The 26,350-nt window shown below is 46.8% G+C and overlaps 1 protein-coding gene across 4 annotated transcripts in view; it reads left to right on the top strand.

The window, feature by feature from the left end:
• Alpha-man-iib (alpha-Mannosidase class II b) overlaps nt 1-26,350 on the top strand; it is a 135,046-nt gene that overhangs the window by 27,483 nt on the left and 81,213 nt on the right. For 2 of the 4 annotated variants that reach the window (XM_076443925.1, XM_076443924.1), the window contains one exon: nt 17,340-17,813. In XM_076443925.1, coding sequence (XP_076300040.1) covers nt 17,526-17,813 — 288 coding nt within the window. In that variant the 5' untranslated portion in view covers nt 17,340-17,525. Of the gene's footprint in view, nt 1-1,067; nt 2,354-3,802; nt 10,458-17,339; nt 17,814-26,350 lie in introns of those variants that run through there. The other 2 variants (XM_076443929.1, XM_076443926.1) reach the window with 2 other exon arrangements.

Raw genomic sequence — 26,350 nt, 5'->3', positions numbered from 1 at the left:
AAAAACCGAACGAACTCAGTTGTGCCCCAACCCAATACTATTTAAAATATTATTTTCCCCAGCTCTGCTGTGGTATCGTTTTGCATTAGAAAAATGCCACGAATATGTTGGTGAAAATTCCATAGAAAAAAAATAATGAAAAATAAAGAAGTTTGTCATCGGATTAGTTATGTTTACACTTCTCGGCGACCGAGGTCTCTCGAGCTCGGCAAAACTCGAAGAATAGTATCCCTGGCGTATAAATGATCCTGGACAGACCCGTGTTGCGGACTTTTATCGATAATATATTGTAGTTCGTTGCTGTTTCGGAGTGCGAAGATATTCGCGATTGTCGAGGCTGGAGGTTCGAAGTTCGCGCCACCTGTTACAGGACGCGCGGTGCTTGCGAATTGCGCGGGTTAGGCGAAAGTCGAGCAGCTGGTCAGTCATTCACGCTGTCCGGCCTATAACGTGTGGGACGTTAATTTACGCGGCGGAGACGTAAACGAGCGAGCTTCCACGTTATTTCGGTCGTTAAAGCCCCCGCTCTCGCGTGCAGCATCCCTGACGACAACCGGTCATAGTTTATAGTTCACCCTGAAACTGTGACGAGATCGTTGACGGGCCCTACGATCGCTCGCGAAACACTAAATCTCTGTTCTCACACGACGCGTTAGAGCGTGCAGCAACAACTGCCGCTTTAACGTAGATCAGGCGAACCCGACGTTTTCGGGCGAACATGATCGAAAGAATCTAATCAATTCAGAAAAATCGAACTATAATTCAGTCCGTAATCGTAACGATTAATAAAGAGCTTCATTTCCAGAAAGACTGGAGAAAAATATGTAACTCCTGTAATTTTTATGATTCTGCACACATTGAAAAGTATATAAAAAAAACTTTTTACAAACCACGCCTATATTAAAATGCACTAAAAAGGAGAAAATAATTTTCTCAGACATTGGCGACTATAAATAAAAGCGTGGAGCGCTGAACTATATTGACGTAATCTTCGTGGGCGCTCCAGCTTTTATTTGTAGTCACAAATGTCTAAAAAAATTATTTTCTCCTTTTTAGTACTTTTAAAATATAAGCGTGGTTTTTAAAAAGTTTCTTTTTGTATATTTTCTATTTTCTACTTTATAGTCTTTTTTAAATGGAACGCAAGATATAGTAATACTGGTATGAAATAGTAAGATATACATATAGAAACGCAAGATGTGGAAATAGCGCGAGATAGAATGAGGGGACGACTCCGAGAGACGACGTCTCTTGATGGAGTCCGAAATTGACCGAAATGTAACTGAATGAACGGAACACCACAACCACACTGGATCCTTCGGTGCGAAGTGGGCCAGTGGAGTGGGGATGAGTCGGAGTGGGAACACGTAGTGGAGCAGGGATCGCTGGCGCGCGGAGTGGGGATCGCTGAACGCGATGAGCGTCGCGCGGCGAGGTGTAACGGTTAATATAAACATTTTCTTTTTCTCCTAGACGCAGAGATTTTTTTAAAAAATTTGTTTTTCAATATTACATTATCATTAAGTTCTCAGCTGAAGTTTCAAGTTTCACGTCTCTAGCTCATCGGGAAGTGGTTTAAAATTCGATTACAAGATTTGACGCATACAACTCGGCAAGCTAATATAAGCGTGGTAAAAAGATCACACACATACGCCACATACCAACGAACACGTATGTAAAATCCCAACTGAAAAAGCTGAATAATTTTTCCGAAAAAAATTTATGAACGGCCTCAGAAACAAGAATGATCCTCAAAGAAGATTCTCCAGGCTTGGAGCTGAGGTGTGCAAGCAATTGCACCTTGATCTCACCTGTTCACCAACGAACGATGGTGTGTTGCGATTTTGGGAGTGAGCATATAGTAGCTGAAACTCGGCGATGACGGTGGATCGTCTACGGCTGGTCGGAAGGAGCGGATCCGTTGGTTCGATTAAAAGCAGCTCATCGAATCTCGGCGTGCGTCATCGCGTCGAGAGTCGTTGCCAGAGTGCCAGGGAGTTTTAGAGCTCTCTCTAGCCAGAGCGAGAGAACGTGACCACTATCTAGGGGAGAGAAGACGCGGCGAGTTGACGCTTGTCCACGCTTGTGCGCGAACTACACGCAGTCTGGCTGTGCGAGTCGGTGTCCGTAGCTCGGTGTTAGTTGGCCAGATTCGTAGCTAGGTTGTCTGGCCGATGGCCTTTCGACCCGAGCGCAGTTTTGCTCGCGAGGACCGGCTGGTTCGTTGCACGCTGTGTCCACGCTCCTCTTGTTGTGTGTGATCGCGGACGGACACCTTGTTGCACGCTTCAGAACGGAACATCCTTCCCCGGGCATCTTTCCGACCGCCTCAAGGACACTGTCTGTCGACAAGGTAGCGTTCATTCTCCCTTTCAAGGAAGTACACCATTTTTGGAACTCCCTCAATACAGTTCAATCACTCTAGAATCCAGAGTCTAGATCGAACACCCAAGACTGAGGGTACCTATCTCTAGACTGAGGATCGTTCTAGCTCTATACCTGTAAGTCTAGCTCGATTGTGTCTCGACGAAGCTCGAATTTGTCGGTTTGGGGTCTTTGCCCACTAGACGCCTCCTCTGCCTACCTGCGCCATCGCTCCGTCCCCGTTTTGGGTTTCTTCTATGTATTTCAATGGGGCTGCGCCTACTATATCTGCGCCTGCAGGTATATGGCGCCATTGCAGGTATAGCAGGCGCAATCCCATTGAAATACACAGAAGAAACCCAAAACGGGGACGGAGCGATGGCGCAGGTAGGCAGAGGAGACGTCTAGTGGGCAAAAACCTGTAACCGGATAAATCAGCGCGGTAAAAGTCTGCGAACCTCGCGCGTTCGCACAACAAGACGTTCGCGTGGGCAGCTTAAGCTCCCCTCGTCAAACTAAGGACGCCTAAACGGCACTCCAAGCGTATTTTGAAACAGTTACGATCTCCTCGTGCTCTCTCTCTCTCTCTCTCTCTCTCTCTCTCTCTCTCTCTCCATCTTTCTCCCTCGCAAGCTTTACGGTTCCATTATCGTTCAGGTTCGCGCTGAAATCTCGCGAACGTTTCGTTTTACGATCCCCCGACGTCTACTCTCTGGTGCATCTTCTTCGAATGCGACACGTCCCCGCGATTCAATCTCGGTTTCGACGAAATTTTCATGCTGGAAAGTGGCGCACGCTTAAATTTACACGAGCCTTCTCTCGCCATTCAGGGCCCTGTGCACCCGGTGCAATTTTTTCTTGTACACGAGACCGCTGAAAATGGAGTAAGTTTTAAATAAGATAAGAAATATATACATACAGGGCGAGGCGCAAATTAGTCCCCACGATTTTTCAGCCCCTTCGGATGGTCGGACAGAAAAATGTTTCTTACCAAAGTTAATCAGTATTTAACCGACAAGAAATTGCAATTTTTTAAAATAAAAAAAAATCACTGTACCCAGTACACTGGGTATTTTTAACTTCATAATATTGTAGGCGACGTCAAAACGAATTCAACGACCGACTGTACGATGACTTTCAGATGACATTGAAAGAAAATATCGCCATGAATCAATTCTCAATCTACCTCTAAAGGTAAACAAATGAACGTAAACATTGCTTCAGAACTTAACTCGCAAAAAACCAAATTTATACGGAGCCACATTGAAAACACAAATGTTAAACGCGTGTACATGTAATTAAATATTAAAATATTAATATTAATATAATAAAAAATAATAATAATAATATAATAATAATATTATTTAATATTTAGTATTAAATATTACGAATATTCTGGTAATTGATTCGTGGCGATATTTTCTTTCAAGGTCATCTGAAAGTCATCGTATAGTCGGTCGTTGAATTCGTTTTGACGTCGCCTACAATATTATGAAGTTAAAAATACCCAGTGTACCATTAAAAGATATGACAGCGACCTTGATTTTTTTCTTGAAAATAGATTTTATTTTATTTTAAAAAGTTGCAATTTCTTGTCGGTTAAATACTGATTAACTTTGGTAAGAAACATTTTTCTGTCCGACCATCCGAAGGGGCTGAAAAATCGTGGGGACTACTTTGCGCCGCCTCACCCTGTGTATAAATATGTTGTTGATTGTCGTACGCATCGCAGTCGATTGTTACTACAGAGAAATGACAATCGTCCGCGATTTCGTCGAGGGAGTTCGCTGTTTCTAGAAACATTGTTCTCTGTTCGGCGGTACACGTTCGCGGTTTCTGTTGATCCGGGAAAAAACGCGTCCCCCGCGGCCGCTTCAAAGACGAGCGTCCCCCGGAGCGATTTTTCCGGGGCTATATCAGATTTAGTCGGTTTTATCGGGGAAGTTTATGCGACGGTCATTAGTCCGGACGCGCAGGGGGACCATTAATTCGCGGGGAAAATAATTTCTCGTGCAGTCGCGCCGTCGCACAGAGTGGTATTTGGCCGATCTAGCTGGCCGAAACTATTGCAACGTTATTTATGGTCTCAAGGTCATAATATTATATATCGTTGAACTCGTCTTAAGATCAGCTACAGCATTATGACATAAACAATACATTTTAACAATTAAAAAATCAAAGTGACCTTGGATTAGTTGTCGTAAAAAAATATTTTCGAAATTTTATATGTCCAAGTTTGTAGATGTCTGAACACTGTTCAACTTTTGTTCCAAACATTTTTTTAAACAATTGCGAATTTACGCTTTATTGTATTCATGTCTGCTTCACTGTAAGAGTCCAATGTCATCAAGTAATTTTCGACAAACTCCAGCTTCCCATTAATGTCCAAGTCATTTTGCGACTTCATGACATCAAATATCTCTTTACGAGTTTTCCTAATAATGTCAGATGGCTCTAACACAACGAAAAATATTGTTACGTTTAAAATAATCACTTTTTGCACTTTTGGACTTAAATACTTATAAATAAAAAGTTGGTCCGAGGTGGTGCGTAAATTAATATTTTTTAGAAAGCACATACGGTATACTTTCACTACGATAAAACAAGAAAACCCTATCGAACCGTACAGTATGACAAAATACGTCGAATGTAAATAAATTTCAGTAAAAAATGTAAAAGTAAGGACACGTTTTTAACCATTAATAATACATGTAATTAACAAGTAATGACTTACAATTTATCTATAAAAATAAAGGTTATTACCTCGTATTACCGAATCCATAGTCAAGTATTGATTTTCAGTACACAACTTAAAAATGTCACGAACTCTGAGAATACTTCTTTCGCACTACGAACGGTTCTAAACGGACACTCGAGACAACGTATGATTGCCGACTAACTATTGCAGTTAACTTGCATGGTGAGGACCAATAAACAATGGGGGTTTTCCCGTGGGACTACCAGGCTTTCCCAATAGACTGTCATTTTTTACCTGGGGTAAGTTTGGGAAATGGACTTTTGGCCAGCTAGATCGGCCAAATACCACTCTGTGCGTCGCTTCGTTGGTTCGACGCGGAGAGAACGGTTCGCAACGGAGACAAAACGCGCGCAGTTTTACCGGGAATGGCCGATCGGGGACGCCATTTGTCGCCGCGCAAGAATGGTTCGGGCAGCTGCTGAAAAACGACGGGTAATCTCGCCAAAAAATATACACTCGTTCCGGTGCTCCTGTATTAGTCCACGCGAGCGCTTATGTTTCTCTTTCTCCCTTTTCTCTCTCTCTCTCTTTCTCGCTCTTTTCTTCCTTTCTCTTGTTCGACGGAACAACCGATAAAAGTCGCGTTTCCCCGAGGTTCCTCTCTCGGTAGTCCCGGAGAATTATTCCACGCTTTTTCCGCCGGTCGACGACGGCTTATCGAACCTCTCGCTTGTCCTCCCGGCTCGATAAAATCGAGTTTAATGGCGCGCGCGACTCGCCCCGCGGAAAGATAATCGATAACAGAACGCACTCTGCGTCGCGCCGCGCTCCGCTCCGCGCCGGGAAAAATTGGCGCGTGTAGCAATTTGCTCGAGGGCTCTCTGCGAGAGAGCACGCGGAACCCCGGAAAATAACCAAGTCTCGCCGATCCCGGAGACAGAGGGACACTGAAACGCGAGAACAGCTGCGTCCGACGCGCATAATTGAAACGCTAATGACCGAGAAAAACCGTCTGAGCGATATCGTCAGCCGGGAGCACATTTTAATCGGCTCAGGATTTCTTGCAAGCTCTGCGAACCCAACTTGTCCGAATGTCTGAAGCCTGATTTTCGAAATGGCACAATCGAATGGCACAATCAAAAAGACCACAAAGTGATCTTGTAAAATTTCGGTACAAACTTGAATAGGAAATGTTCAATGTTGGAAGCAAGCTCTCCAATTGGTGTTCCCTCCTTCGAGTTAGGGTCCGGCGCAGACAATGTTAAGAACTCTGGAGCGAGAAGGGACAGGCCATAATCAGCCTGTAACGAAGACAACAAGGACTTCCTGCATGCTTACGAAGTACACGGGTCGCCGGTAGTGCCGCTCTTACGGTACATATACACGGTGTCCAGGAAAAGGGAAGAGGGCTCGATTAGCCTCGAGGCATCTGCCGTGGACTTCCTGCCTCGTTAACAATCCCTTCTCACAGTCAGAAATTCCTGTTGCTTCGTTGTCTCTTACAAGGGCGTCCACGGCAGTACATTCAGGAAGACCTGGTACTTTCAGGAAAACCTGGTACTTTCAGGAAAACCTCAAACTTTCAGGACAACTCGGTACTTTCAGGAAAACCTAACATTGCAGACACAATCTCACCACCGGTTTTCCGCAGACCCGACCAGCATGATTCTATCGGGACAAGTCCCTTGAGACCACCCAACTGGGATCTTCGCACGTGCCCAAGGTATTTCAGATCCAGCCCAGACCTTTCAGGGAACCTAACCAGGTTCTTCCAGCAAGCCTAATCCCTGAATTGCAGAAGCTACGGAGAGCAGGATCAATTTTTCCAATCGACGGCACAGAAAGGAAAGTCTCAGGGCGTCTAGCCGTCGTCGACCGGATATTAGCTCCGCGGGGCGTCGCGGCGCTTCTAACGGCGCGTTGTTCGCGTCGGTGTTAGGCGTCGGGAAAGCTAAAAAAAAAAAAGAAACGTCGGTTCGGCAAACACCGGTCGAACTTCAAACGATTCTGTGCCGGCTGGTTCGCGACTCGACTCGACGGGACGCGACGCGAGCGAAAAGCAAATCAGAGTCACTGCCCCTTCGATGTTCCGAAGCCTATACACCGGGTGTCCGCGAAGTACGTTGTCGCCGGGAAAATTGCACCGCGGCGGAGTCGACCTGTGTGTTCCATATTCAGCGCACAGGGTTCCTCTACACCAGCCCCGTGTTCGATTCCATTTCCATAACTTTCCATGGGCGATGGGCGAGCGCGTGCGCCCGCGATTTTCGACCTTAAATGCAAACTCGATTCTCTCTGTGCTGGTCTGGCGCAGAGAAACGGGAGAGGGCAAAGGGGAGAGGCGTATAGAAAAGCTTCGGTCCACCCTTCATTTGCAAAAGAAACGAGGATTCTAATAAAAAGGCCGGGCTCATAACGGCGCGGCGGCTCGCGGCAGGAAAACTGGCGGGTTTTACATTCAGCTGCGCGCGCGCGCCGGGGAAAGTCCGTAAACTCGTAATTAGAATCGGCCGGCTAATTCGATTCACCATGGAGAGGAGTGGGGAGAGGATCCGGGCAGCAGCAGGTTCTGAAAGCACCGTTCTGCCTGGGAACGAATACACGCCGATGCACGAAATTCAGAATAAATTTATTAGCCCGCGCGGCGAGGGCTCGCGCTCTCTTTCAGCCGCTCGTCGCTCCTGCATACCGGGTGTCTCGTGATCCCCAAATTACCAAAATCGCTGTTCAGTGTTGCAGAATGGATTAGATCATCCAAATTAACTAGATTTTCTGAAAATGTTAGGTGTTCAATAAGAACCAATAAATGACTGGATTAAGGGGGCCGTCTCCTAGCAGATGACGGTCGCGCGTGAACACTCACACACCGCTGGAGTACACTCACACACCGCTAGACCACGTGTACGTACGCGAGAATTGCTAGGATCAGGGAAATGCGTTCTGAGTTCTCGATAATGCAAAGACGGGCGTTTTTAGTAGTCAAAATCGCTAGATAAAAGATCAATCTAGCGCGCTGTTTGCTTCAAAAGTCGTTCTTTTACGTTTCCGAGCAAGATTTTGCAATATTCGGCTGCATGTTGCCCGTCGGAGAGGTTAGTACGCCGGCGTGACTGCAGCGCCATCTAACGGGCAACATGGACGCTGTCCATTCTTCGCCGAACTCGGCCCACGGCCTGTTTACAGTTTTTTCCCGCACGTTACAAACTTTTGAAGACGCGCAATTTCACATTAGGTCTTCACACAGTCTCAGCCAGGGGGTGTAAGCTGAAATGGAAATAGTTGGTCCAGTATATGTAGTTCGACCCTAGTACTGAGGTGGCGTTGGTGTCGCTGCAGTTTTTGCGATACATATACCAAAATTTTCAATGCTTTTATAAGATCGTCGGTGGGCCAATCAGCTAAAGAGTTGGACTACCAAGCGATAGACCGAGGTTAGAATCCTGTTGGGGTAAACAGTTTTTTTTACAACCGTCTACCGCTTTATATCTATATATACTGCCATTAGTTCGGCCCTACTACTGAGGTGGCGCTGAAATACTGGCCACTTCTTTAACACGGCAGCTTGCACCCCCTGGTCTCAGCTCGAGTAAGAATTTCTGAATGGCGTCAATTACGTTCTCCGAAGAGTACGAGCCGGTAGCAATCGCGTCTGCTAAATTATTTCGGGTCAGTACACACCGGTTCGAGAGATCCTCGACTTGCCGGATATCGATCTACCGTCGAGATTGATCTCGAAGAACGGGGTGGGGTCCGTTGATCTGCGGGCGAAGCCCCGAGGAACTTGGTGGCCGGGTTCCCACGCTCCCGTTGCCCTTTCAATCAACCTAATTGCCGTTCGATCCAGTTCAGGCCCACGGCGACGTCTCCCGTTGTTCTCGCGACGACGAGTCTTCCACCGTGTCGAGGATCGCGAGAATCATATGCAACCGTGGCCTGTTCGATTCTGGTGATAACGGAGTGCGAAACAAGCTGCATTTAATTCGCACGGGACGATGGCGTCCCCTGAATATCCGAGCAGGCACGTAGCGAAAGGTCCGACTCCCACGTGCTCTCTCTCCTACCCTTCGATACTCTCCCATGGATATCGATGTACCCTCTCTCTCTCTCCCTCTCCTCCTCCTGCAACCCGGGAAAGGATATCGTTTCTATTCCGGTGCCTATTAACGCTTCAGCGGGCTTGCGCGCACGGTTCGCTGGAAAATTGTCTATCCGCGACGCTACCTACGGAAACAAACGTACTTGTTGCTCGCGCGGAGTGTACGCCGATCTAGCCGGCGATTTTTACAGTGCTCGTTCTCGGTCCGACGGCTGCGGGAATCGACTCGACGTTTTCATCTACCTCGCGAGCCGCGGAATATTCCCCCCGGACTGGTCTAATCCAAGCGCTGAGAGTCTCTCGGAAAATCAAACCAGGTCTCAGTCTTACGGACAACCTAACCCGAACATTCAGATAATTTCCGTGCCCCGCAAGTTGTCTCCTGGCAGGAATTCCAGTCATTCCACCCACACTTTCGGTTCTAACCGAATTATTGGCCGAGAAACGGGTTCGTTTTCACGCTGTCGAATCGTCGGTGGCGTCGACGTAGGCTCGGTTCCCACTTGTTCGGTGTACAGGAACCAACCCCTTGATCGATCATCCCCTGGTTCGCGCCGTCCCTCTTACTGGCTCGCGTCCCCTGTCATCATCGTCCTGTTGCGGAGGAGATAGATTCTCGAAGAAACTAGGGTCGAGAGCGGACGGACAACGGAGCAGCTCCTCGTTCCACTCCTCTTCTGCATCGCCTCGCCTCGCCTAGTCTCGTCTCGAGCGAGTCAAAACACCCTCGGGCCACAGAACCCGTCAACCCCTTTCTCCCTCTTTCTCCCCCTCTACCTCTCGCACCCTCTGGTACCCTCTGGCACCCTGTGGCCCCCGTCTCTCCCTCCCCTCCGGTGCCCTCGACCGACGCTCGTGTCCTCTCTTTCATCGTTTCCACGTGTGAGTCGCGTGCATGGACGGGTCGGAGCGTGGATTATATCGGCACATGCGCTCTGAGCGACGGTCGCGCGTCGCCGGAAAAGCGGATATAGCCGGCGGCCGTGTCAAAACTATTCCGCTCGGGCCGACAGTTTAGTACGGCGTGGTTCTCCCTCGCGGACGCTCCGTCACTCGAGGTTGCTCCTCTTGGTTTACGGTTCTCGCGACGCGGTTAACCCGGCTACGAACCACGTCCAGTTCACTTCTTCTTCTTCTTCTTCTTCTTCGACCGAGTTCTTCCGTGCTCTCGCGAAAGTCAGCAGCCGACAGACTCGGTGAACCAGTCGATACAACTCGGATACCCAAGACACCGCGCGGTCCAGGCTCCACCAGAAGAACCGCGCCGCTGATCGCGCCCCAAACTTCTCCAGGAACAAGGTAAACACGCTCCGTATTCTAGCTGGGAGCAACCGGGAAACCTGCACCGAACTCGATGGAAACTCATTGGAGATTTTCCTACTCCAAACGTCCATGTAGAATCTCCAGACAAATTTTAGTTGCTCCGAGTATTCTGAAAGGGCTTTCAGGAAAACCTAACCCAGGCAGAATTCTTCAGAAGTCTGAAGCCATATCAGACCCTTCAAAGGGAAATCTAATGCAACCAGACGCTTTCAGAAATAAGCTAACCCTGCCAGGTCTTTCAGACTAATAACTAACCTTCAGAAAGGCCTATCCCGGCTCTAATCTTGCGGGAAGCCGAAACTCAAACTCAACATTGCAGGGACAGCAACGATGCTTTCAGGAAAACCTAATCCAGACAGAATTCTTCAGAAGTCTGAAGCCATATCAGACCCTTCAAAGGGAAATCTAATGCAACCAGACGCTTTCAGAAATAAGCTAACCCTGCCAGGTCTTTCAGACTAATAACTAACCCACCCTAACCTTCAGAAATGCCTATGCCGGCTCTAATCTTGCGGGAAGCCGAAACTCAAACTCAACATTGCAGGGACAGCAACGATGCTTTCAGGAAAACCTAATCCAGATAGAATTCTTCAGAAGTTTGAAGCCATATAAGACCCTTCAAAGGGAAATCTAATGCAACCAGACGCTTTCAGAAATAAGCTAACCCTGCCAGGTCTTTCAGACTAATAACTAACCCACCCTAACCTTCAGAAATGCCTATCCCGGCTCTAATCTTGCGGGAAGCCCGAAATTCAAACTCAACATTGCAGGGACAGCAACGATACCATCTCAGAAGCGTCGACTTCGATCAAAATTTGACGGAGCAGCTGTAGCTAAGTTTGTACGTGTGCTCTCTCTCTCGCAGGTAGAATTCGGAGCGTGAGCCGCGCGCGTTGTTTACGGATTAGTCTGCGAGCGTCGCCGCGTCGAATCGATATTCGGAACTGTCATTAACATACGAGTAATTGGTATTGCTCGATAAAACCGCGCGGCTCTGTTCGACGGATCGAATCGAATCGAACCGAATCGTATGGAATCGGCAATACGATTATTTTCGACGTATAAATCCGTCGAGAGCTCCACTTCTCCTTCCGCGGCGGTGTCCGCTTGCCGGCCACGTTGATTGTGTTTCGGCGTAACGCGCTCGTTCGTCCCTGGCCAGGTTTTGTACGTGATTTTCTTCGGCCGTGATAAGCCGATCCGCTCCCCCGCCACTCGTTTATTAGCATACGATAATTGGCAGGCTGTCCGTTCCCCCGGTTTTCCGCGCTTTCCCAGCTTTTCCGAGCTTTTCATTTCCCGTCGACACACGCGCAGTGTGAGGTAGAGAGAGAGAGAGAGAGAAAGAGATGAAAATCGGCGCGTAACCCGAGCCGTTTCCCTCACAGCAGATTTCCGTTCCGCGGTTTTTCATATTTTCCACCGGTTCCAGCCGGCCGGTTTTCATTTCCATCGGTTTTCTCGCTTTTCTGCACGTGCTATCACACACACACACACGCTCTCTCTCTCTCTCTGTTTCTCTTTCTGTGCTCTCTGCTCTTCGTGCTTTTCGTTCTGCTACTTCGTTCTCTCTGTAACCTGCAAACTGTAAAGAGTAATCCGAGCTCTCCCGCCGGAGCGTTGCAACAATTAAACCGACACACGGGTGCACCCAGAGATAGCAACCCGCCGGACAAAACTATATTTTCGTGTTTATCGACTGCAAATTGAATTCAAGAGAATTGGCACGACTCTTTCCAACGGGCTCTCCATTTGCCCCGACAGGGGAACACAGTTGTACCAACCAGTGGAATATTTCCAGATCATTTTACGAACCCCTGGATCCCGTAGAATTGAAAGAGGAAGAATAACGTGTCTACGTTAAAATTAAATAACATTTTATAGTTGTGGAAAAGACCCGCTGCTAAATGGTTCGCCGTACAGTGGGGCATTTAATTTAATTTTCAAGTTACAATAGCACCGACTGCAAGGGATTAACTATAATTTACTGACGGATAATCATGGATTCTTGAATTTTCATATTCCGAGCCTCCGCTACGTTTTCAGGGCCGTGACTCCACTGCGCATTCCCCTCATTTGTAAATATTTTTTTACGTTTCGAAGCGGGGCTTTGAATTTTTTTCTCCGCACGTGGCGGACGTTCCGAGTAAGGGAGGTTAGAAATGGAGCGCGCAATCTCCGAGTCGCGAATGGTAAATTAACATCCGCGCGTTCGACGGGTCCGTTGGCTGTGTCCCCGTTCTATCTGAATGCGATTTTGTCGGTCCGAAAAGACCGGTTCGAAAACGCCGCCGAGATCCGGACAACGGGGCGGTTGAATGATATTCACGATTGAAAGGAGTTCCGGCGTGTCCCCGTGTAACCGAGCAGCGTGGAACTCGCGAAAACGAATCGCGAATATAAACGGACGACGGCGCACAGAAAGCGAGAGAGAGAGAGAGAGAGAGAGAGAGAGAAAAAGAGAAAGAAAGAGAGACGCTCTCCACTCGAATCGCGCGCCACCAGCAAAGAGAGTCGCGCTCTTTGAGACCCGTTCCACACCTACTCGAAAGCCTCGAAGGCTTTGCACAGTCCGTTGCTGTATGAAACTCTTGCTCGACGCTCGGTTTCCCGCGCTTTCCTCCTCTGTCGCGCCGTTCGTTTCTATTCCGCGGCTTTTCCTCGCGACAAGCGGTCTCGCTTTCGCCTAATCGTATTTCCGAAACCTCTGCCATTAATTTTCACGACCCGCCTCTGTCGGGCTCCGTGAGAAAATCTAACGAGGAACATCGTTTAAAGTATTAGAGAGCCTTCCCAGCTGCACTGCGCGTGCGAAATATCCAATATGGCGGCACGTTAAGCGCCGGATTCGCTCACCTCGCGACTTTGAATGCAATTTGTAGACGGACGAGTGGCCCTGTTCTCTGGAACATGGCAGATTCTGCTTCTCCTCGAGTGAACAATATTTTTAAATGTTTATTTCCAAAGGTGCAAGGTATCTGCGAACACAGAGTGTTCTTGTTGCGTATCGGTTTAGGACTAGTACCTTTGGTTTACAGTAGAAATTACACGGCTCCACCGGCCGTAAATTGAAAGTGCACACCGGGACAGTCTCCTCGAAGCGTCCAGAGGAAATTCTCGAAACGCCGTCGAGGAGGTAAATCGAATTAAGACGCGGAGGAGGCGCGAGCTTGTCCGTACGAATTTCTGCCGGGCGGGTTCTTTCCCATGGTGTTCGTTTTGCAACCGGAGAGGCCTTGTCCTCGGTCTCCCTGGCAGTTTCGTCCGAGAGCATGTCGAGCGAATCGCGATAAAGCACCCTCGACACGTCTCGTCGCCGGACAAAAGGATTGCTGCCGGGAGACCGTTCTTTCCCCCGCATCCGCCGGCATTTTTCCGTCTTCCGCTTCTGTTTTCTCCCCGTGGTTGACTCTTTCTCACCCCGGAAAACCGAAATCGAAGGTCAACTGGCTCGCTCGCTCGTTAAATCGACGGCTCTCGAGCACCCTTCACGAGGAAAATACAACTTTGCCGGCTACCGTGTTTTGATTCTGGAGGGTTACAGAGGGCTCCAGATGATTCTAGAGGATTTTAGAGAAATCTAGAGGATTTTCGAGAGTTCTGGGAGGTTCTAAAAAATCCTCGAGGAGTCTACATAATTATTCTAGAAAATTCTCCACGATTCTAGAAGATTCTACACGATTCCAGAAAATTCGGGGATGTTCTATAATATCCTAGAGGAGTCTACATAATTATTTTAGAAGATTCTACATCATTCTGCAGAATGCTGTAGGATACACGAGGTCTACACAAATAATAGTGGCTCGAGCAGCGCAACACGAGGTCCAGCCGAGTTCTGATTTCGCGGCCTTATCTGTCAGCTGTCTGGACGAGCTACCATGCTCCCTTGTTAAATATTTAAAGGGCGCACGCTGGTTCGATCGAGACAAGAATTGCGAGGGTTCGCTGGTGTATCTACCAACCGTATAGTGGTCGGCTGGCGCGGCCGAGGTCGCGGTGACTGTCGCGATCGATTATCGCGTGCGAACCGACCTTACATCGGGACAGAAGGTTTCTCGGAAACCGTGTCTCTGGTTCACCAGGTCGTATTTATTGTTCCCGGCGGAATTGGATTGCGGCAAATTGCTGTTCTCGAGCGAGCGAACGCCTTCGAGAACGCTTCTGCACGGTTTCTCTTTAACCCCTTTCCGAGCGAATTACAAGCCCCGTCGTGTCACGGCCGAAAACAGACCCGCCGAGTCCCCTTTAACACAGATTGTGTCTCTCTCTCTCTCTTTCTCTCGGCTACACAGAAAAGATCCCTCTCGTCGCTTGCTTTCAATCCTTGCGGTCCTTCAGACAAGAACCAGCGTTTACACCGGGCGCCTAGAATCACAGAAAAGAAAAATTGTTCTGGTTTAATTGAACCTCGGGGAAGGAAAATGTCTGCAGCATTACGTTGACGTACGGCGAATTATTAATTTAGAAACCGCCAGCCCAGGGTTACGAATCTGCTGATAGATCAACAACCAGCTGATTCGATGAATTTTTCAGCAGCGTAGGGTTATCGTTTAACCCCAGATAACTAACGTTTCGCGCAAATGCCGATAGGAACATCTGAATCTTGCGATATTGGATGGACCATCGAATGTTCCGTAAATTCGATATCCAACTGTTTGATACATCCTATTTCTTTATCAAGTGTTTCTATAAACATGTTTTCATAAGCTTACACAGTATCTCACTAGACTTAGCGAGATTGGATCGACTGTGAATACAAGATTAATATGTACCAATCTGAACAGCAGCTTAAATTCATTTGATCTCTCCGATCTACGAGAAAGATACAGCGAAAATTCCGAGCTTGAGAAAAGCGTTGGGACGATAAACCGAGTGCATGGAGCGAGACAGTACCGACGAATCAGTTGAAAGAATTTCCGTGGAAATTCGGTTTCAAATGAAACTTGACCGATTTTTCTGGTTTTTCGATGCTCTGGAGCATACAGCGAGAGAGATAGATAGAGAAGAGGGCCATCGGGGAGAGAGCCCAGTGGATTTATTAGAGTTCGGCCGCGGAATCTCCGTGAGATCGTTCTTGAAGATCGAAATGCGGTTTCCCAGGTGCGCTGTGCTCGCATCGATCGCGAGCCCGACCAATTTCCCGTCGAAAACAGTCAGTCATAATTTTCGCGGACGTTTAATCAACCCATGTTCCGTGCTCTTTTTCTCTCCAGCCCGCTCGTAATTCATCGCCGAGGCTATTTACTTTTGCTCTTCCCGTTGTTCGCCGCTCGTCCCGCACCTTTTCATCCGTGACACTCGTTCCGATTTCCACGGAACGATATCCGAGGCAATAATATACAACGAGAGAACGAAAGAGAAAAAGACCGTACCCGAATGCTCGATAAATCGTCATGGCGTCGCGTTGCTCTGGAAAAGACAAAATTGCCAAAGCGTTTTCACATTCTCGGTCGATGGCCCGGCTATGAGGGATCCGCGGGACTCATCTCTGCGTCGCCTAAATATCAAATTACCAGGCTGCGATTTAACTCCAGTCAAGTTGGAATGTGTTAAACTTGACTCCAGTTCAAGCTGGTCATTTGATATTTGACTCAAGTTAAGTTTAGCCAGTTCCAACTTGACTTGGATCATGTTTAGCCAGTTTCAACTTGACTTGGATCATGTTTAGCTACCTCCAACTTGACTTGGATCATGTTTAGCTACCACGAATTTGACTTGAATTATGTTTAGCCAGTTCCAACTTGACTTGGATCATGTTTAGCCAGTTCCAACTTGACTTGGATCATGTTTAGCTATCTCCAACTTGACTTGAATTATGTTTAACTAGTTCCAACTTGACTTGGATCATGTTTAGCCAGTTCCAACTTGACTTGGATCATGTTTAGCCAGTTCCAACTTGACTTGGATCATGTTTAGCTACCCCCAACTTGACTTGAATTATGTTTAACTAGTTCCAACTTGACTTGGATCATGTTTAGCCAGTTCCAACTTGACTTGGATCATGTTTAGCCAGTTCCAACTTGACTTGGATCATGTTTAGCCAGTTCCAACTTGACTTGGATCATGTTTAGCTACCTCCAACTTGACTTGAATTATGTTTAACTAGTTCCAACTTGACTTGGATCATGTTTAGCCAGTTCCAACTTGACTTGGATCATGTTTAGCCAGTTCCAACTTGACTTGGATCATGTTTAGCTACCTCCAACTTGACTTGAATTATGTTTAACTAGTTCCAACTTGACTTGGATCATGTTTAGCCAGTTCCAACTTGACTTAGATCATGTTTAGCCAGTTCCAACTTGACTTGGATCATGTTTAGCTACCTCCAACTTGACTTGAATTATGTTTAACTAGTTCCAACTTGACTTGGATCATGTTTAGCCAGTTCCAACTTGACTTGGATCATGTTTAGCTGCCTCCAACTTGACTTGAATTATGTTTAGCCAGTTCCAACTTGACTTGGATCATGTTTAGCCAGTTCCAACTTGACTTGGATCATGTTTAGCTATCTCCAACTTGACTTGAATTATGTTTAACTAGTTCCAACTTGACTTGGATCATGTTTAGCTACCTCCAACTTGACTTGGATCATGTTTAGCTACCTCCAACTTGACTTGGATCATGTTTAGCTACCTCCAACTTCACTTGAATTATGTTCAACTAGTTCCAACTTGACTTGGATCATGTTTAGCCAGTTCCAACTTGACTTGGATCATGTTTAGCCAGTTCCAACTTGACTTGAATTATGTTCAGCTAGTTCCAACATGACCTGACTTGGATCATATTTAGCCAATTCCAACATGAGTCGAATGAATTCCAGTTCCACCTCGACTAACCATGGGTGTCCGTTTGTTTCAGACCAAGTCACCGCCCACGTGTCCCATGAAGTCGACGGACGTGTCTAGGCGCGGGGAGCGATCGTCGACAGTGATCACCGATTCTCGATTAGCCGACCACAGTTTCGGCTGGTGGTCGAGGTGAATCGAGACCGGAATAGACTGCCGCCAGAATCGAGAGCCAAGCTGCTCGTCCAGCCGCCGGACAATGTACAAGATCTTGAGACGCGGCTCGAGCCGCGTCTTCGTCGTCTGCGCCGTTCTTTTGACGCTTCTGCTCTGCCTGTACTACGTCAGCCAGGCGCAGACACCGTCCCAAGGCCCGTCCGCGGCGATCATCAACGAGGAGCTCAGGTATGAACGCGGGCCGACCTCGATCACACCTGACTACGTCGAGTCCCCAGACTCCAAGGTCTCACTGGATACCTGTCCCATCATCGTGCCCAGAAACGTCGACATCGATACCCAGCAGGAGTTCGAGACCTTCGACTTCCAGGTGAGTGAATCCTCCATTTTTTCCTTAGACGACATTTGATAGTGCAATGCTTGGCCTTCAATTTAAAGAATGGTCATTGATCGGTGGCGGGTCTCCTGGACCAAGGGTGGTCGATGTCCTTGACGGAGGATTCTGAGAAACCGGGTCAAGCCCGAGGAACCAAGACGTTCTCGATCGGAATTGTGGTACGGGAACAAGCGGCATGCAATTATCGGCGAATCCCGGGCTCTCGACTAATTCCTATGCATAATCGATCGGAATATTTATGCCAGCGATGCTTTGAGCGTCGGACCGGCGCGGAAATAGCTCAAAGACATCGCTCGTTCCGGCGGCGTCGCGTCATTAGCCGACAAACTTTCCTTTCTTCGATCCCCCGGGAGTCTGCGGACTTTGTCGATTTAATGGACGCGCTACTCCACCACCCCCGTTTAATAAGGGATTTTTCTCTCGTGGCTACGTCGCTCGGTCGAAAATAATTTACCAGTTTGTCCTCGAACCTCGAAACTTGTCCAACTATCTCGAGACCGAGGACTTATGGCTGTGGAGAGTGGCTCTCCAGCTAAAGAGACTCTCCTCGTCGAACGAATAAATTCAATCTTCTGTTCTACTCACTCTGCTCAACTTTACTTCGTTCCAACTTGACTCGGATCAAGTTTGCGTCGGCTTAACTTGACTCAAAACAAGTTCAAGTTGTCCTAACATGACACATATCAAGTTCAAGTTGTTCTAACATGACACAGATCAAATTCAAGTTGTTCTAACATGACTCAGATCAAGTTTAACCTCTCCTAACATGATTCAGATCAAGTTTAACCTCTCCTAACTTGACTCAGATCAAGTTTAATCTCTCCCAGCTCTACCGAGATCAAGTTTAGCCATTCGCAACTCGCCTGAAAGCCCTGGCACGGTAATACCGAGCGTCGCCAGCGACAACTAATGGATTCCTCGTTAGAGACGAAGCTGGTCGAGCGTAACCCCCCGGAATTAGGTGGACGAGTGTTTGCGTTGGCGTGCTAAATAATTTTCGAGGCCGTGTCTGGGGGAAAGTGCAGAGACAGCGGTTCGCCGAGGCGACTCAATTAAACGGCCGACCTCCGGCGAGCCTGTAATTCGTTTTAATTGCAATTGCTGCCGGCCGAGTGCACGCGACCCGCGGACGTCGTTTGGCTCGCGATCGATCAAGAGGGGGCACAGGTTCTCTATGGGGCGGGGGGCTGACAAGGAGGTAGAGGGAGAGAAAAGGAAGTGACGTCGACCCGTTCTCTGTCTCTCTGTCTGCGCGGTCCTCTTCTCTGTGTTTGCCGAACAGAAAAGTAAAATGGTAATTATTTTTCTCGGCGCTCAGGTTCGATCAATTTCTACACTAAATGAATATAGCTTGAGGGGCATGAAACGTTATAGTCCGGGTTCGAACCAAATAACGCTTCCGATTCGGGTTTGAATCTGCAAAGATGCCAAATGCTATTTTATTGGAGGAAAACAAAGGTGGAGTGTTTCGTCCCAGGCCCGCTAGAGGACTCATCAGTAAGGGCCTGGGACGAAACACTCCAACTTTGTTTTCCTCCAATAAAATAGCATTTGGCATCTTTGCAGATTCAAACCCGAATCGGAAGCGTTATTTGCTTCGAACCCGGACTATAACGTTACATGCCCCTCAAGCTATATTCATTTAGTGTAGAAATTGATCGAACCTGAGCGCCGAGAAAAATAATTACCATTCTTTCAAATAGTGCGATCGCGAAAATACCTCCTTTATTTAGAAAAGTAAAATATTCTTGGCGACGAAGATGGTCCACACGTAGCTCCCGGAGTCACGTACGAACAAGAGGGAACACGGGAGGGAACACGAGAGCCGTATCGATTTTCCGCGGGGAATCGAGGGTACTCGAGCTCCGTCCCCCGGGGGCAGAAGCGAAGTCGAACGGCGAAAGTCGCGGCCCAACGATCACGGAATCCGAAACGATCATTATCAAATTTTAAAACTCGGTACATCGATAGTTCTAGGGACCACTATTTTGAATCGTCCTGTACATTGGAAGAAATATTCCGACCTTCCCGAGCACGCAGTACGGAGGCCATAAGAAGCCTTTTCCTCATCTGCTACATTTTAAAACTCGATTGCATCGCGGATCGGTCGCCAGGCAGTATTTCACGGGCAAATTTGTTGTTTCCCGTCGTGAAGCGCCGGGTTGTCGAGGTTTCGTGCGCGTCGCGTGTCGCCGAGGGTGGCTTCGAAGGGGTTCGAGGGGGCTGAAGGGGCTCCCGGTGTCTGCGAGGCTCACGACCTAGCAATCTAGACCCCCCTCGCCACCCTGTCCCCCCTCTCCGCTCGACGGAGAGACCACGTTTCGCAATTTGCTTAAGCAAACCTTTCTGGAAATTCATATCCGTCGTCGGCTCGTCTGGTCGTCGTCGTCGTCGTCTTCTTCTTCTACTTCTTCTTCCTCTTCTTACTCGGGCACCCTCGAAACCGTTCCCGTGTTCGTGCCCCTTTCCCTTCACCCTTCACCCCGCAGATAGAGCTCTGGCCATCGTAAGCCCCCCTTCAGACCCCTTTTGGCGGCGGGCCAATTACTTTTGGATTTTCCCGGCTGCCAAATCTCCCGCTTTTTAATCCCCCCTCCTCTCTGTTTAACTGCGAAGGACTCGGATCAGGGAAATCGCCGGGTCACGCCGACTCTAATCTTGATACCTCGTACAGGTCGGTTCAAAAATAGTATAACGAACTACGAGTACTTCGAACCACCCTGTAGCATTTGAATCCTCGGAGATCACGATATATATATATATATATATATATATATATATATATATATATATATATATATTATCTAATTTTTTGTGAAAAACACTACTGGTCTAGCCGGAAAAATTCCGCTGCTTCCTCGAGCTTTCGACTACAGATTCCCATTCGGATTTCTCATTAGCTCGATTAGTATATCGGTCGGCGAGAGCTGACCAGAGGCACGCCGGTTCACGTTTCCACGGTTATTCGCGCGTTATATTGTAATCCGCTCGGACTCCGCAGGAATGCTCCTGCGGAGTTCAATTAGAGGGTTTCGCGTCGTTACGCGCGGACACGGCCGGAAACCAATGCTACGAATTAGAGACCGGCCGCACTGTGGCCGCCACCGAAGTTACAGCGTCTTGTCTTGGTTTCTGCTGCATACCCACGGAATAATAGCATTCAGACAATTCTACAGAATTTTTACGAAGACTCTCCGCGAGTCCATCTCCCGCTGCATTCGCAGAAGCGAGACGACCGACAAGATGGCACGTTCGGAAATGTTCGCAGAGGTTTTGGAGGAGCCTGTACGTTGCACAGTGGTCGATTTACTCCAAAACGTGGCCAAAAATAAAAAAAATGAATTTTCAAATCAAGAGTTTTGTATACGTGGGTTGGCTACTCTGATAGTTGGGCTATTGGATGGTTAATGGAAAAAGGGCCTGACCTTTCCACCTGAGCGAGAAATTCAGTCCGAAAGTGACCATCGTTCAACTAGCAGCTACGCACAGTAAATCGTTGAGTGAGAAAAGTGCCCAGAAGTGAATATATTTGTATTATATCCTACTAATTTTTATTCTACAATATGGAGGGTGTCCCTGGAGATAAGTAAATCATGTTTATACATTATATAAAATGCAAGTAACAATGGATAATGTAATATATAAAATATGACAAAATTTCATACGAAAATTTTGGAAACCTAGGAAAATAGTTATGATCTACATCGATCTGAACTATGCGACTTGTACACACCTTTAGTTTACATTATCACCTAGTAGGATCAACAAAAAACGGCTGCCCCGATGTGCCCCCCCCGATTTTTTTGCTATTTTTGTAATGTACTGCATGTGCTGGAAACCCGCTTTTTGTGATTTAGACCTTATTTCATGGTTTAAAGTAATATTATTATAGGTCGTTGAATTGGTCTCGATACCAGTTACAATATTATAAAGTAAAAAATATATGTTAATATCTAAAAATTTGAAGTGACCTTTTTTTTTTTAATAAAAAATGATTTTTTTTTAAATTTTTTATATTAGAATTTGTAGAAAAGTGAATACTGATCAACTTTTATTGGAAACATTTTTTTGTCAGATCAAACATATTTGTAAAAACTTGTGAAAATACCGGTATCGCGCTTGTTCCTTCGCACGGAGGGTTTTACGACAGACCGTATTTCTATTGTATATACTTAGCTAGTTTAAGTGGCCGTGCTTCTTGAGGCATCCATTGCATTGGAAAAACCGAGAAAGTACCGATATTTATTACGATGTCGGTAGAATATCGGTTATACCGAAACCGGTATTTTAACGATTTCAAGCATTTGCTGCTAGTTTCTTTGTCATTTCAGCTTCGACGGTTTCTGTTTCGGTATCCATCTTTCTACGTTGATCTCTTTTGTTTTCAAATTCTATTTCTGGCCTTCCGTATTGTCATTTCTGTCTCTTTTCTACTCTTCAGCTTCCGGTGTCAGAGTTGTAGAAATTTCCAGGAAGGAACTATTTTTGTTTTAATAAAGGATCATTTACACGGCGAGTTCCAAATAATATTTTTAGTTATTGAAGCACTATTATCTAAGAAATTTAGAAGTTCTTATCAATTAACGGACCATAAAAAAGGAACGCTTCAAAATTTGATATATGTATTCCGGAAAAAGTGGTTGTGAAAGTTAACAGAACTGAAGTAAGATTTTACCAACAGTCCGACCAACGGCTGAACGGTTCCCTTACATTTGATCTAATTTATAACCTCCCATTCTTCAAAACACATATTTAAAACAAGAATTTCTTCTTCTACAATTTAGTAATTAGCCGGCTACTTGTGTTCTTTATATAATTTGATATTAGATTCACATTTAACAAGACAAAAAATCCTGAGGTATCAAGTTTCAGCTGTATTTGATACTTTCTTTCTACGTACATCCGCCATATTGGTTCCGCCATTTTGTTTTCTGTTCTTTTAATTTCAGTTTCATAATTAACGACTTCGGGAACCCCAAAACACCAAGTTTTGTCCCATTCTGACAGTTTTCATAGGTTCAATCTCGATTTTACAGCCGCCATTTTACTTTTTTGCGATTTTGATTTTAGATTCGTAATCAGCGACCTCGAAAACCCCGACATACCTAGTTTCGTATAAATCAAAGAAAGATTTGATTTTTGGCCACGTTTTGGAGTAAATCGACCACTGTGCGTCGTTCGGATTCAACACGCAGCCGCCCCGTTCTTTCTCGCGACGCTCCTCCACGTTATTTCTCTCTCCTCGAGGCGCGAACTGTAATCACCGCTCCGCGATCGATTCGACTCTCAGAATCCGAAGGTACAGGCCGTTCCATAAGCTCTCTATCTTTTCCTCTCGGCTTCTCCCGGTCTCTCTCGCCGGGCGTAGATTCGATTCTCGGTAAATAAGGATTCGCCGGTGTTCCGGTGTCGGCAAAGCAGCCGAGATATACGATCGCGGATTCGATTTTCTCGCGACTCCCCGGCTCTGTGTATCGAATTTCTAATCCGATCCGAGCTCTCGTCGGGCACGCGTCTCCTTCTCTCTTTTTTTTTTTTTTCTTAGACTGTTTCCGATAGGAGAGCGAGAGAGAGCCCGGCTCCATGCACCGATGAAATTGAACCAACGCCACCGGGTCCCCTGAAATATTAATAACACCGCGACGTGTATCGAATCTCGCGGAATTAAACATTGATCGTAGAGAACTACCCGGCGGATCGATCCCGACACGTTCCCGGACCGGAGGAACGCAAAACTCGCGTGATTTTATTCACCTCGGCGGCGCATTCGCGGAGGATTGCTCTAGAAATTCTAATTGTCACGCGGAGATTGAAAATTGTAAATATCCGGGAAAGCGGAGCTGCAGATTTTACGCAAATTGGCCGTTGAATGTGAAACCTGCTGTACAATCGATTCGTTCCCGTGTAATTTTGGGCCGCGAACGGATAATCTGGGCGATGAACATGATTTCGTAATGAATATTCTGCCGAGTAATTCCGCGACCGCTATGATCTGTGTCAACTACACACGAACCGTGGTTACGTTGAACGAACGCAATTTCAGCTGGATAGCGCACAGCGTTGCGTCATCTGCGAGAACTCGTCGTCGCAAGGATCGCTTTTGACGAGCAGAACCACGGAAAATCGTTTGACTCGATGGAGCGGCGGTGATCGTTGGATCGTATGGATCGCATAGATCGCGGGGAGACTCGACCTTGAACTCGCTCGCGGAAATATCCTCGAGGGAGCCGCGCCACATCGCGTCGTGTCGGTCGGGGATCTGATTAATTATGTAATCCCAGTTCGTTAACCCGCTGGCTGCTTTCGTTCCGCAGCAAACACGCCCGAAGCTGTTTCGCGTCCCTTTGTCCGGTCCCCGTTCGTTTACCCGGCGGACTACCCGTTCGACTACCTGCCACAGGTCCGGTCGTTCCGTTTCGACGATCGATTCGCGGACACGGTTCCGTTCTTTTCAAAGGATCGAGGGAGACAGAGATAGAGAGAGAGTCGCGCGGTGTTGCTGCGTCGAATCACTATATCTCGCAGGGATAATTACGCGACTCGATCGATCCGGGTCCAACGGATATCCGTTAATCCTTTGCGAATCAATTCCATTCTATCCCGGTTTTATTTGCCGAGGAGAAATTCCGAGCTGAAGAAGCGGAAAACGGGCTGGACCTCGTGTTCCGCTGGTTCCGGCAATTATTTTCGAAAAAGACGGTCCAATAAAATTTCGAACCTTCTCTTCCTCTTCAGGCTCGGCTTTGTTCCTCGCCTCGAGCTCACTGGTGCGAGGATTTCCTCGCGAGCGGCAACTGCGAAATAACAGGCAAAAGGGCTCTCTGGCCCTGGAAGTAGTTCTAGCGAGTGTGTAGTCGAACGGATGAACGTAGAAAGTTCGGGTAGACAGTAGTAGAAATCGATAAAATGGTCGGGCTAATGAAATTTAGTGGAAAGAGTCGAAGGATACTCGGGACAAGACGCTAACCAGTGGCGCGGGTCGGCGATGTATCGTACAGAGGCTGGTAGATGGTGAGGATAGTAGTAGAGGTCGATGATTAATGGGACAGTCGCGCTGGAGACTGCCAGCAGGTAGTAAGAGTCGAAACATTTCCTTCGTTCTACGCTGAGGGAAAATAAGTGGACCGAGACGAAGATTAGTCGGACGATGATAAACGAGACTGAGGTAGAATTAAGCAGTTTGCATCTGTCAATGTGTTGAAGCATCAAGTAGCACGAACTTTTGAACTGATCGGACGCTAAATACTGTAGATGTTGTACTAATCAGAGTTGGGCAACAGTTTGATCAACGATTGACGAATAAATTTCTACAACTGGTAATCTTTTTGGACGAAAAAGAGCATTCTAAAATAATCAAAAAATGACATCAACAAAAAGTGGTTCATATTTGGGCACACTACTCTAATCGTTAACCGAGAGTAACGGTTTTTCTACATTAGTCGTTAATTGCGATTAATTATTACATTCCTTTTAATCGTAATCATCGAAATGAAATACCGAATCAAAACTATATGAATACTGCAAAAGATGTAAACTGAGTTTAGGCGTATTGTCATTTGTTCTGTAATACAAACTCTGTTTACATGCTTTTATGTTTTTGTTTCGATGATCTCTTTTTTTTGATCAACGATTAACTTCATCAATCGATTGGATCAGTCTCCGATTTTTCGACGATTTCTTTTTTTAATCAACAATCGAGACGATCAACTTCATCAATCGATTGAATCAATCGTCGATTTTTCAATGATCACCTTTTTTAATCGTGCACATTAATCAATCAATCTTGATTAAAATTTTAATCGATTAATGCCCAACTCTGGTACTAGTCAGATTCTAAGTAGTACGAATGCGGTATTACCGGCACATATGTTCATCAAGTAGTATAGGTCTCAAATAGATCAAGTAGTACAGGTCTTAAACCGACCGAACACCGAGTAGTGTATACATTAAACTAATCAGGCATCAAGTAGTACAACTGTTGCATCGATCGAACCCGAACTGCTTCAGCTTTAAAACCGATCAGGCGTCCGGTAGCGTACACATTAAATTAATTCGACATCGAGTGGTACAGCTGTTAAACTGATTAGACATCGGTACAAACGTTGCGCGTTGCATCGATCATCTTCCAAGCGGTATAAATTCTAAACAGGTCGGACACCGAGGTTCGAAACTAATCGGTACAGGTTCTGGTCAGACATTCCGGGCTGCGAAAAGCTCGGTAATTGGATTTCCCGAGTCGAGAGTGTTACGGATAGAGAATATATTCCGTTCGTTTCTCACAGGAATCTCTTCCAGATCGTCTCTGGCGGGAAGCGTCCTAGATAACCTTTCGAACCCTTTGATTTAGGACCGAGCTCTGGCTCCGATTTCGTTAGAAGTGACAAAAATGAGAGTCTGGCCCTAAGCCCTAATCTCTAAGCGCGATTAGATAATGAACAAAGTATTCCATTCATTGTAGGGGTATAAAAACCCCTTAGATTCTCACTCTCGGGGGTTAGTACTGCAGTAGA

This window comes from Lasioglossum baleicum, chromosome 20 (assembly GCF_051020765.1).
Source record: "Lasioglossum baleicum chromosome 20, iyLasBale1, whole genome shotgun sequence".
Taxonomy (NCBI): Eukaryota; Metazoa; Arthropoda; class Insecta; order Hymenoptera; family Halictidae; genus Lasioglossum; species Lasioglossum baleicum.
Note: the sequence above shows the minus strand (reverse complement) of the source record. Positions and strands in the feature narration are given on the sequence as shown.